Here is a 12,877-nt window from a genome sequence, read left to right as displayed (position 1 = left end):
CTCCCAGGTACATCCAGCTGAACTCACATCTCCTCTCAACATGGCCTACAGCTGCTGCTCTGGAAACTTCTCTTCCCGCTCCCTCGGGCACTGCCTGCCCTCCTCACGTGTCTCCTGTGGTTCTTCCTACCCCAGCAACCTGGTCTACACCACTACCAGCTGCTCTCCCAGCACCTGCCAGCTGGGATCCTCTCTGAACACCAGCTGTCAGGAGACCTGCATTGAGCCCATCAGCTGCCAGAGGTCCTGTGTGGTGTCCAGCCCCTGCCAGAAGCCCTGCTACTACCCCAGGAGCTCCATACCTTGCAGTCCCTGCCAGGGGACATATGCTGGGTCTCTGGGCTTTGGATCCAGGAGCTGCCGTTCCCTGGGCTATGGATCTAGAAGCTGCTATTCAGTGGGTTGTGGAACCAGTGGCTTCAGACTCTGAATTGTGGAGTCTCTGGCTTCCCTTCCCTGGGTTATGGGTACAGATATTGCTACCCAAGTTACTTGGTCTCTCGTTCCTGTCAACCTTGTTTCAGACCAATCTGTGGATCAGGCCTCTATGGAATCAGCTGTTAATTCTTCATGTTCACCTATGTCAAAGTCCATGCTCTAAAGCTGCTGTTTTCCTGCTTAAGCCCTACTGATATCATATCATCTTTCCATTAACAGCTTCTTTCTTCTCCAGATTCCAGAAGATTTTGAGATCAGTGGGTCACCCGAAATTATGCCTTACTCTCTGTACTATTGATATACACAGATGCTATTTGCTTTCTATCCAAGAACATTTGGAAAATGAAAATTTTCATCTAATAAATTTGTGCAATCTGATATCTTCATGTATTGTTCACATTATTATTACTCCACTCATAGACTTGGTTCTTATGGTTTGGAAGACTTAGAAGGATCGGTATGACTGTCCAGCGGAATTTGGGGACATGCAATTTTGCAGCACTTTGCTCTTCTTTATTTGGCAGTTGTCCATTCTAGGAAGACTGTCAAACAACAGGGCTCAACTAGAGTGTGAATTGCTGAGATTAAAGTACATGAATTTCTGATAAGCCAGGAAAACAAAGCAATTAGAATGTGAACCAGAAATGCAAACACCAAGAATAAGATGTTACATAATTTACAAGGTGAAGTCTGTACATAAGCAAAATGTTAAGTCTAGTATTTGAATGTAGATTTTCCGTCAGGAGAAAGTCGCTTTGAACAACTCTCAGGACAGACTGACATTTATGTATTGGTGTACATGCTAGTCTTCCTGCCTCCCATGGTTGGCTAACGACCCCTGCACCTCATCCAAGTAAGGACAATGGCAATAAACTTGGTTCAGGAAGTGCTAAGAGCCTCCTACCACATCTCAGACTCAACTCCAATCAACTAAAGGGAAAAGCAATGTTTCTATGAAGAGGTTTAATTTACTAGGCTTACCCCGTGTCTCAAAAAAGTTGGGTGCAATTCACATGTCATAATATCTTAAAGATTTAAGATTACATATATTATGGGCATTCAAGGAGGCAAAAAGGCAAAAAATCACTCAAAATATTCATTTTTTAATGACCCACCAGAATGCAATATTCTAGAAACATTTGGGCCATTTGTAAAGATGCTTGGAATTTTCTACTTCTGTGTCTGATACATGATACAGGGAAGGACATTTTTTTCCCTTACCTTATCTTTTATTGGTTAATGTTCATAATTTCCTGGATTCTCATAACTGTTATAAGGAGAAATGACAGCAGACCCTTACTTATAAAATTTGATATAAACAGGTATTGTTTATATTGTATTATGTATCCATAATAAATACAAATAAAAACAAACAAAACCAAGGAAGCTAACGAGATAGGTGTAATAGAGTAAATCAGTCCATGTGAAGTGATTTCCGGAATAACAGAAGCTCCAAAGACTTTTGGCTCTAGGGTTGCATACATATTTTTGCAAGCTCAAGAAATTATACCAGGATTTGATCTAAAACTTTGACAAACTTCAGACCCATTTTGTACTTCATTTCCCTCCCGTCTGAAATACAAAATCTTTTTTTTCTCACACATCTAATGGTTCAATGAGAATTCTTTCTCTAGTATTACCTTGATCTATGGAGCATGCTATCACAGATGATCACACATAGGCCATGGCATACACTGTTATATACACAGCCTCTATATAAAAAAAAATGACCAAAAATACAAGGATGCAACAGAAAGTATCGAAAGCAATGATTCAATAGATAGGGAAAACTTTGACTGCCAACATTATTTGGAACACACACACACACACACACACACACACACACACACACACATACACACCGAACATATATATATATATATATACATCCATACATCCATACATATATATATGTATGTATGTATATGGAACATATACATATAATTAAATTTCTATTTTCCCATTTTGCTGGAATGTTGCCACTTGGTTGGAAATAATGCTACCCAACTACTATGTCTATCATGATTGCAAATGTACTTCATGACAGGATTCTCACTTTATTTTATTTACCATGACATCATCAGTACTTGTGGCTTTTATCACCACTGAAACAACAGTGGTAAAAACTTTGGAGAGCTTTATTAGGGTTCCTTGGTTTGATTGTGAAATCAAATTGCTTAAATTAAATACGTATTTGAAACACTTGGCAACCCTGAAGTGAAACTGGCTGTTTTTATCTTCAGTTGATATTTTTCTTTTGCTAATGACATGGGAACATATAGTCAGTGAGTTTCATTTGTTGTGCCCAGGTGGCAAGACCCTCAAGCAAGACCACCACAGAGCCAATATATGATGCAAGCACACAGAGGTTTTTTAATAACAAAGCAAGCCTGGGGTGGAGGAGGATGGCCCTGAGCACTCACTTTAAGGGGTTTATATAGGAAAGGTTTACATGCAGAGAGTTACATATCTTGGGATTGGATGAGGGGGCTTGGGTGAGGTAGTTCTTTGAAGTTACTGGCTGAACTATAAGCCTGAGGTTACTGATGGTTAACTGGATTCAGGGGATCTACAGAGACATAAATTTTTTACTCCCTATGTCCTGCTTTTGCTGAACCCAGGATATATACATTCAGAGTTATTGTTCCAGTCCTATTTTTCCATAAGTTCAATTTCTGGTCAGTTGAGTCCATTACTCCACATATCCTGTTTTACCAAGTCTAGGATATATAGATTTATTGTTTCAGCCTCATCTTCCCATGAGTTCAACTTCTAGTCAGTTCTAAAACTGCTGGTCATCACATACCTTTAGAGGTGTGGGGGGGGGAGGGAGCATCTCTCAAGATGGCTACTGATTTTTCTCTTTCACATTGTTTGGTATTTTGTGGTTGTTGTTTGTCTTTCTTATTTCTCTAAATATATAAGTAAAAAAATATTTTATTGACATGAGTGAATGAAGTGATTGAAAACAAGTGAAATGTGTATCAAAGTCCTTTGTCAACACATCTTTGTACCTACTACTATAGATGACCATCTTTTATAGGAATTCTTCTATTTTTATTCTTTAGGAGAACACACAGGAACTGTGTTCTATTATTTCCTCAAATTGAGTTGTTTAATCGGGTTGGAAGATCTTAGGTTCTCCTATAGATTTCTCACACACCTTTCATTTTGGTTAAGCATTTTGAAGTCATGGTTACTCATCCCCCACACCCCCTCTATTCCTGAACTCTGCCACCTTTGATATTCCCGTGCTCTATTTGTATTATCCATGCCAACTTAAGCTATTCACCCCAGTGGCCCCTTTCTACTATCTTGGCTTCCATGTATTCTTTAGGTTAAATATAGAAAACAGTATTTTCAAAGCTAGACTCCATCAGTGAGACAGCATAGGTGAATTATAATTTTGTGGCAGAGAGATCTCACCCAATATGATTTGTTCCCATTTCCTTCTACTTACCCACATGTTTTATTGTCATAGAATATCATTTTAATGTGTGTTACTTTTGTTTATGCTCTGAAACTTTGTTTAGTGATGCAAAGACATGTTACCTTTGTTTGATAAGTAAAATTCACCTGAGGTCAGGAGGCTGAGTCAGCAACTAGCTGACAGGAAGTGGTAGGGAGGAGCCCAATGGAGAAGAGTTTTTAAGGAGGGCAAGGGGAAGCAAGAGGACTTTTGGGGAGATGCAAGCCAGGAAAGGAGGTGAGCAACTTGCTATTCAGCCTCTCTGAGGAGCAGAATTCCACCTCAACCTTTGAATCTTGAGTTGTTTAGAGGGACAGAGATTAAGATAAATTCCCTTCCTAACTTTGAAAGAGTCAGTGCCTGAGGAAACAGAATCCCCTCAGGTTGCAGCATTTGCAGCCGAACCACTGCTGGTAGCAATGGAATTGCAGTTGCTGATCAGGACAGCCATGGCTTAAAAGGCAGCAACAGTTTTAAAGAAGGACAACATTTTATGGTTTCATTCTAATTACAGCTGACTAACATCCCACTGTGTGTAAGTACCATATTTTTACCCATCATTTGATATACATCTTGTTTGATTGGATTTCCTACAAGTTGTGAATGGAACCAGAAGAAATAGGGATGTACAAGTATCTCTGTTGTAGGATATTCTCTTGACTATATGCCCAGAAATGATTGTAGCTAGGTTTTGTTTTACTTCTGTTTCTAGTTTTAGAGAAATCTGTGGTGATACTGTGTTCCCCAAAATATTGTACATCCTAATAAACTTATCTGGGGTCAGAGAACAGAACAGCCACTAAACAGACATAGAAGCCAGAAAATGGTGGCACTCACACCTTTAATCCTAGCCTTCTGGCAACAGAGATCCATCTGGATCTCTGTGAGTTCAAGGCCACACTGGAAACAGCCAGGCATGGTGATTCACACCTTTAATCCCAGGAAGTGAGCTTTTAATCCCAGAGAGTGATGGTGGAAAGCAGAAAGGTATATAAGGCGTGAGGACCAGGAACAAGAGCTGGTTAAGCTTTTGGCTTTTAGCAACAGTTCAGCTGAGATTTATTCTGGATAAGGACTCAGGGACTTCCAGTCTGAGGAAACAGGATCAGCTGAGGAACTGGCAAGGTGAGGTTATCTGTGGCTTGTTCTGCTTCTCGGATCTTCCAGCGTTGACCCCAATACCTGGCCCTGGATTTGTTTTTATTAATAAGACCTGTTAAGATTCCTGCTACAGAAATCTCCTGACCAATTCCCACAATGATTGTATAAGTTGACACTACCACCATCAGTGTATAATGGTTGTCTTTCAATACATCTACAAGGGTACATTCATGGTCATTTGTATTCTTGATCCTACCAATTCTGAATGGGGTAAGATAGAATCTTAAAGTGATTCAAAGCTGTATTTCCCTGATTGTTATCTATATTGAACAGTTGTTGTTGTTGATGTTTAATTTTAGCTAGCCATGTGTATTTCTTGTTTTGAGAGTTCTGAAAGTCCATACCTGTACATGTAAGTTTAAAACCCACTCCCTACTTTATCCAACAGTTTCAGAGTCAGGCCATATGCTGGAGTTCTTCATCCATTGGAAGTTGGATTTTGTGCAGGGTGAGGTAGAGGGTTCTGTTTACATTCTTCTGCAAGTCGAAGTGCAGGATTTCAAGCACCACTTGTTGAAGATGCTGACTTTGCTCCAATGTATTGTTGCTTCTGTAAAACTCAGGTGGCGGTTTACATCACAAATTGTATCTTCTACTCTTTTTCATTTTTTTATTAATCTTTGTAGTTTTTTATGCCAATGTCAGGCTGTTTTTAATGTTATATCTTGATGGTATAATTTGAAATTGAGTATGCTCAAAGTTACTTTGGCTTTTCTTAGTTATATCTCTGCATAAATTTTCATATTGATTTGTCTATATCTATAAAGAATGGAGCTAGAATTTTGGTTATGATTTCATTGAATTTGTAGATTAATTTTGGAAGGAATGCCATTTTCACAAGATGGTTGGTTGCTTCTAATCCATGTGCATGGAAATTCTTTTCATCTTCTAGAGTCTTCTTTAATTTATATTCTTTTTTCCCTTTTATTTTATTTTACAATACCATTCAGGTCTACATATCAGCCACGGATTCCCTCGTTCTCCCCGCTCCTGTCCCTCTCCCCTTCCCCCCAGCCCACCTCCCATCCCCACCTCCTCCAGGGCAAAACCTCCCCTGAGGACTGAGATCAACCTGGTAGACTCAGTCCAGGCAGGTCCAGTCCCCTCCTCCCAGACTGAGCCAAGTGTCCCTGCATAAGCCCCAGGTTTCAAACAGCCAACTCATGCAATGAACACAGGACCCGGTACCACTGCCTAAATGCCTCCCATACAGATCAAGCCAATCAACTATCTCACCTATTCAGAGGGCCTGATCCAGTTGGGGGCCCCTCAGCCTTTGGTTCATAGTTCATGTGTTTCCATTCATTTGGTAAACCAAGGTTGGATAAAGCACAGGGACAAATAATTTATATTCTTATTGTGTTAAAGTTTTCATTGTAGAGTCCTTCATTTCCTTATTTATGTTGATTATGAAGTATATTTCTGTTACTGTGAACAAGATTGGTTACTTGATACATTTTTAGTGTGTTCTGTGATGGGTATATAGGAAGGCTATTGATAGGCACATGTTGTTTATTTTGCCACTTTTCTGAAATTACTTCTTAGTTCTAAGGGTTCTTTTTTATAGAATCTTGGGTGTCTCTTATGTGTAGAATCATATTACCTGAATATCGGGATAGACTGACTTCTTGTTTTCTTTGTTGAATCATTTTATTAATTTTTATTTTATTTTCACTGTAAGACTGTAAACACTATGTTGAATGGGAGTGAAGGGATGGACACCTTTCTCTTTTCCTGACCTTAGTGAATGCTCTCTTTCTCTTTCCATTAAATATGTTGGCTATGAACTTGTCATATGTGAGCTTCAATTATGTTGACATCAACTCCCACATCTCTAACTTCTTCACGATGTTTATCGTAAAGGAAAGTTGTGTTATTCCAAAGGCAATTTCTGAATCTATTGATGTTCACATATTATTTCCACATTTGTGTGCAATTGTGTGCAATAATGTTTATTGATGTAGGTTTGTTGAACCAGCCCCACATTTTTGGAATGAAGCCAACTTGTTCATGATCTTTTTGATATAATATTGAATTTGATTTTCCAGTATTTTGTTAAGAGTATTTTCATCTACATTCATCAGACACATTGGTCTGTAATCTTGTTTATTGTTGTGACTTTTTCTGATTAGGATGTCAGGGTAAAACTGGTTTCATAAAAAGAATTCTGTAACCTTCAGCCCCTTTCCATTTCATAAACAGTTTAAGTAATATTCATGTTAATACTTATTTACTGTTCTGGTAAAATTCTGTGATAAATTTATTTAGTCTTGTGCCTTTTTTGTTTGAGGAAGTTTTTTTACAGCCTTAATCTCATTGATGGTTATAGAACTTTTAAAATCATTTATTTCTTCCTGGTTTAATTTTGATATGTCATGTGTACCTATAAATTCTTTAACTTTTAGATTTTCCAGTGCAGTAATATAGAGCATTGTGTCCTATATTTTTGTGCTCAGTTTGTTTTAGAGTCTTACTGGTATTTGTTGAAATGTCTCCTTTTTCAATTCTAATTGTATTTACTTGTGTGTTCTCTCTTTTTATTTTGCTTAGATTAGCTAAGTCTGTTAATTTTCTTTGTTTTATTAAAGAACTAACTTACGTTTTTATTGAATTTTGTGGTTCTGTTTCTTTTTTTCTACATAATTTTTCCCGATTTTAATTATCTTTCAATATACTACATTTTGGTTTAGTTCTTTTCTTGGTGTTTCTAAAAATGTAAGGTATATTCATAAGCTATTAGTTTTAAATTGTTCAAAATTATGAAGTAGACACTTAGTGATATAAATTTTATTTTTAACATGTCCTTCTTTGTGTTCCAAAGATGTTGGCATGTTGTGTTTTCGTTTTAATGTGATACTAGGAATTTTTTTGTATTGGTTTCTTCAGTATCACAAGAATCATATAATAGTGTATTGTATACTCTCCTTCAGTTTGTATACTTTCTGTAGTTTCTATGATTGTTGGCAACTAGCCTATTTGTTCTATTGTGATTAAATGAAATAACTGAGCTATTTCAACTTCTCTTGCATTTATTGAATTAGTGCAGGCACTAGTAGACTCTCATATGAATAATAAATTCTTTAAAAAAAGGAAATAAAAAAGGTATCCAACAAAGTGTTCTAGATGCTTAAGTTCCCATGCAGAAGCAAAACCCACATAATATCACCAATTTCCTAATGAGAAAAGCCTGGAAAAATTCCAGACACAGAATTCAGAGTAATGATTTTAGCTATGTTGAAACAACTGAACAAAGACATAGATATACTCTGAGAATAAAAAAGCAAATAGCTGGGTGAAATGAGAAATTCAATTCCAAATATGAAAGCAGGATTTAATAAAGAAATGAAATTGCTAAAGAAAACCTAAACTGAAATGATGCTGGGGAAAAAACTCAGTAAGTTACATAAAAACCTCAGTGGAAAGTCTCATTAAAAGAATAGAACATGCGGAAAATATAATGCCAGGGCTGGGTGGCAAACAGTAGGAAATGGTTCATCCAGTAAACTTCAATTATAAATTTTAAAAAGGATATAAATGGAACACAGAAGAGCTTTGGAACCAGACAGGAGGGAAGAACATTCAAATTATATTCATAGAATAGGAGACTACTAATAGAAATTCTTTTAAATATAAATAAGGAGATATCTATACAGGTACAAGAGGGCTATTGAATGTCACATTTGCAGGATAAGCAGAGAAGCACCACAAGACATCAGTAAGACACTGAAAACACAGAATAATGAAAGTATATTAAAACCTGTAGAAGACAAAGGAAGGCTCATTAAATACATGATTGTTAGATAGAAACCTTTAAGGTCATAAGTCCTTAGAAATATGTAACCCAATTTATAGTTCTAAAAGAGAAAAAAAACCTGCCAACTCATACTGTTACACCCAGAAAAACTATCTATTAAATTAAAAGAAAAGTAAAAATTATCTGCAATAGCAGAATAAAGCAATTTATGATCACTAAGCCTGTTCTACAAAGCATACTAGAAGAAAATATTTGGACTGGGGAGAAGGATGAACACACTCAAAGGTACATTGGCAATTAATAAGCAATAGCAAATGAGTAGATCATAAGTACAGAGACACCCACCCCTCCCCCACCAAAAACCCCCAAAATGATAAAAAATACAAAACTTCCAGGTATAACTCAATGGTCTCAATTTTTCAAAGAGAATGTTGCTAACTAGCCAATTGAATTAAAAAAACACAAAATCCATCATTTTTATGGCTCTAGAAAATGCTTCTTGCCATTAGCAGTAGATACACTATTAAGGTAAAAGGATGGAAACCAGTATATCAAGATATAGACCTGTGAAATAAGCAGTTGTAGATAACCTCCCAGCTGATAAAATCAACTTTAGTAACTAAAACTTTTTAGAAGATGAAGTTCTCCATACTCATTAAAGGAACTTCATCAAGAGAATATTGAAATTCTAACATACACACAAACACACACACACACACACACACAAAAAAAAACTGTTGCAGAATATTTTATCACATTGTGAACTCTAAGATTGCATTATTTACTGGAAAAAAAAAACCTGTTTCTAGTTGTGGTGTGTCTCAGCTTTAACACACACCTGTAATCCAAGAACTCTCTGCCTGTTGTAAACAGGATTAAATAAAATTAATATAGTATAGGTCAGAAAGTAAAGCAAGCAACCACTTGACAAGAAGTAGCCATAAAGAGTAAGAGGGAGTCAGGAGGATGAGTAGAAAGACACACAAGACATAGAAGGGATGGACATTGCATTGGAGGAGTTTTATTTGAGACAATGTAGGAGGCCAGAGAAAGCTCCTTTTCTGGGATGTTGGAGGAAGAAGAAGGTCAGCCAGATGCTTTCTCTGCCTGAACAGGTTTTCACCACAGCATCTGGCTCCCAAATCTTTATTGGTAAAGCCAGCTGACTGACATTTTGTTAAAGACAACATGGCACTCCAATGAATGGCATGACCAAATAAACAGATAAATCACACCAGCTGTGGACAAACTAAGAAGCCATCAGATTTGGTAAGACCCCTGGGAAGTCCTCAAGGAGAGAGTTAAGTAAACTTAAAAGAAAAATGCTTTCCCATGTTAAGGATGGGAAATATTATAATACAGAGTGTTAAGGCCCCATAAAATGCTACTTTAGATGGTGTGAAAATAGAAGCAGAGAATGAAAAGATAAATGACATAACTGAGATAAGTGACATAATGTCAAATATAATTATTATCAGTTTGGTAGTTTATAATTTATCCTTAGTAGCCATAGTGGGGTTTTTTGTTTGTTTGTTTGTTTGTTTGTTTAGTTTGTTTTTGCTGAGTAAGAAAGATGGATTGATAAGATACAAGCCTTAGAAAAACTTATAAATGAAAATAAGAAAAGCACTTAGACACAGACAGAGGAATTTTTATAAGAACCTACTACCACATGAGGAAACTGAAGAGGGGCAGCCCAAGGTTGTTAGAAAACCAACCTTATATTATCCACTTACTATATAGGAAGTGCCAGCAGATTATAGGCACCCCTGAGGTCATATAGAAGTTAAATGGAATCCTTTAAAAATATTAGATTTGAGGAGATTTAAGGAAGTAGTCATTTTATATGGTATGCATTCACCCTATGTGAAACAGATATCAAAATCATGGGCAACTCAGAACAGAATTTTTCCCCAACACTGGAAAAAATTTGGCAATAGCAATATTGGAAACTGGTCCTCAGTTAAAATGGTGAACATGGTGTAAAGAGGAAGCTAGGATCATAGAACAACAGATTAGAGCTGGAGATATTACTATTTCCTAAGATCAGTTTCTAGGTGAAGGTCAATATGGTGAGTAACAAAGGCAGCTTGAATTTTGTGATCACACCTTGACCATATGTGGTTTAGCACCTTTAAATCTTAAGACAAGGTTGAAGAATTAAGAGGTCTGAATTATTTACCAGAATTGTACAAGGGCCAAAAGAAGCCTTCCCTGATAGTTGGAAAAGATTGATTCATCTGTAAATAGAATAATACCAGATCCAGAAGACAGAAAAATATTAGTTGATTCTTTGGCTTTTGAAAATGCTAATTCAGAATGCAAAGGGGTGATTGAGCCTTTAAAGGCAAGATCAGCACCAATAGATGAATGTATTAGAAATACTTCTGATACTGGATCTCATGTTGATGATGCTATTCTGATAGAAGAAGTAATTTCTAAAAGTTTTAAGAAAAAAATGTCAGATATTTTAATTGTGGTAGCAAGGTCATTTGAAAAGGGATTGTAGGCAAGGCATTTCCAGAGACAATGTGTTTTTCTAGTGATAATCCAACTAGAAGGCCCCAGGCTTCTGGAGTATACAAAAGGTGTGGCAAAGGCTAGCATTGGACCAATGAATGCAGATCAACAAGGGACAGTCAAAGTAACCCTTTCCACTGGAAACTGTGTGAGAGGCCTGCCACAGGCCCCAATATCAAATGTGGTTCAATCATTCCTATCAGCATCAGAGAAACTCATCCACAGAGTAATTAAAAGATATAATGCTGTTGTCAAAAACAACACTGCTCTGGATGTAATCAAGAATAGACAGTTTCAAGCGATAAAAAAAATTCAGGAGAAACCACAAAACAAATATTATGATTATAATTGCTACGAATGATCAGAGACCAAAGCTAAAAAATACAAAAAATGGCATTACAATTGAAATATATTTAGACACAGGAGCATTTTTGTAATGATAATTTCACCAAAATCTAAGCATCCAGATTGGGCCTCTTTATAGGGTAAGCATTAATCTTCCAGGGATTGGAACTTTAACTCAGGTAAAACCCAGTGCAAGATTACTTGAATGTATAGGGCAGAAGGACAGATAGGAAATTTAAAGCCATACATGACTAACATGAATTTATGGAGATGTGATTTATTGCAACCATGGAAAGCACAGATTAACATTCCTAAATCTCAGACACAAACCATAAAATAAAGAATGCTTCTGATCAAATTTTAAAAAGTATTATCAAGAGCAATCACAGTCTGTTCAGATTGTACATAAGCAGAGCAAAACTGATGTTGGTCTTTCAAAAGTACCAGCCACTTTACCTTGAATGTAGTTAAATGGCAAAACTGTGGGTGGAAAAATGGCCTTTGACACCAGAAAATTATAGGCACTAGAACAGCTGGTACAGGCCCAGCTAAATGTTTAACATGTTGAAGAATCAACTAGTCCTTGGTATTCTCATATATGTGTTATTAAAAAGAAATCTGGAAAATGGAGATTTGAGAGTCATAAATAAGATGATTCAGCAAATGAGTTCTTTACAGCCTGGAATTCTCTTGCCTTCTTTGTTACCGAAATTATGGTCTATTATAGTGATTGGTTTAAAAGACTGCTTTTTACTATACCTTTATAAGAACAGGATGCAGGAAAAATTTGCCTTCCCATTGCCTACTATTAATAATGCTCAACCTGTTAAAAGGTATCAGGGGAAAGTTCTTCCACTAGGAATGTTAAATAGCTCCACTTTGTGTCAATACTTTGTAAAATAACCCTAAGAAATATTTCATAAACAGTTTCCTCAATCTGAAATTTATCATTATATGGATGATATATTACTAGCTTATTCAGATACAGATACTTTGGGGAAAAATGTTCAATAAAGTAAAAAGAATTTTGCCTTGCTGGGCATTGCAAATTGCTCCTGAAAAAAATAGAAAGATGAGACTCTATCAATTATGTAGGATATAAAATAGGCTTACATATAATTTGACTACAGAAAGCACAAATCAGAAGAGATCAATAATGAACTCTTATTTTCAAAAATTGCTAGGAGATA

General features: G+C 36.5%; 1 protein-coding gene across 1 annotated transcript; it reads left to right on the top strand.

Annotated features, from left to right (window-relative positions):
- Positions 1-6: 6 nt before the first annotated feature.
- LOC114698381 (keratin-associated protein 13-1-like) lies at positions 7-816 on the top strand. Its single transcript, XM_028877037.2, is given in 2 exon segments — positions 7-422; positions 425-816. Coding segments are annotated over 2 exon segments (522 nt in total). The 5' UTR covers positions 7-40; the 3' UTR covers positions 565-816.
- Positions 817-12,877: the final 12,061 nt, after the last annotated feature.

This window comes from Peromyscus leucopus, chromosome 12 (assembly GCF_004664715.2).
Source record: "Peromyscus leucopus breed LL Stock chromosome 12, UCI_PerLeu_2.1, whole genome shotgun sequence".
In the NCBI taxonomy this organism is placed as follows: Eukaryota; Metazoa; Chordata; class Mammalia; order Rodentia; family Cricetidae; genus Peromyscus; species Peromyscus leucopus.
The sequence above is the reverse complement of the archived record's forward strand: the minus strand, read 5'-3'. Positions and strand labels throughout refer to the sequence as shown.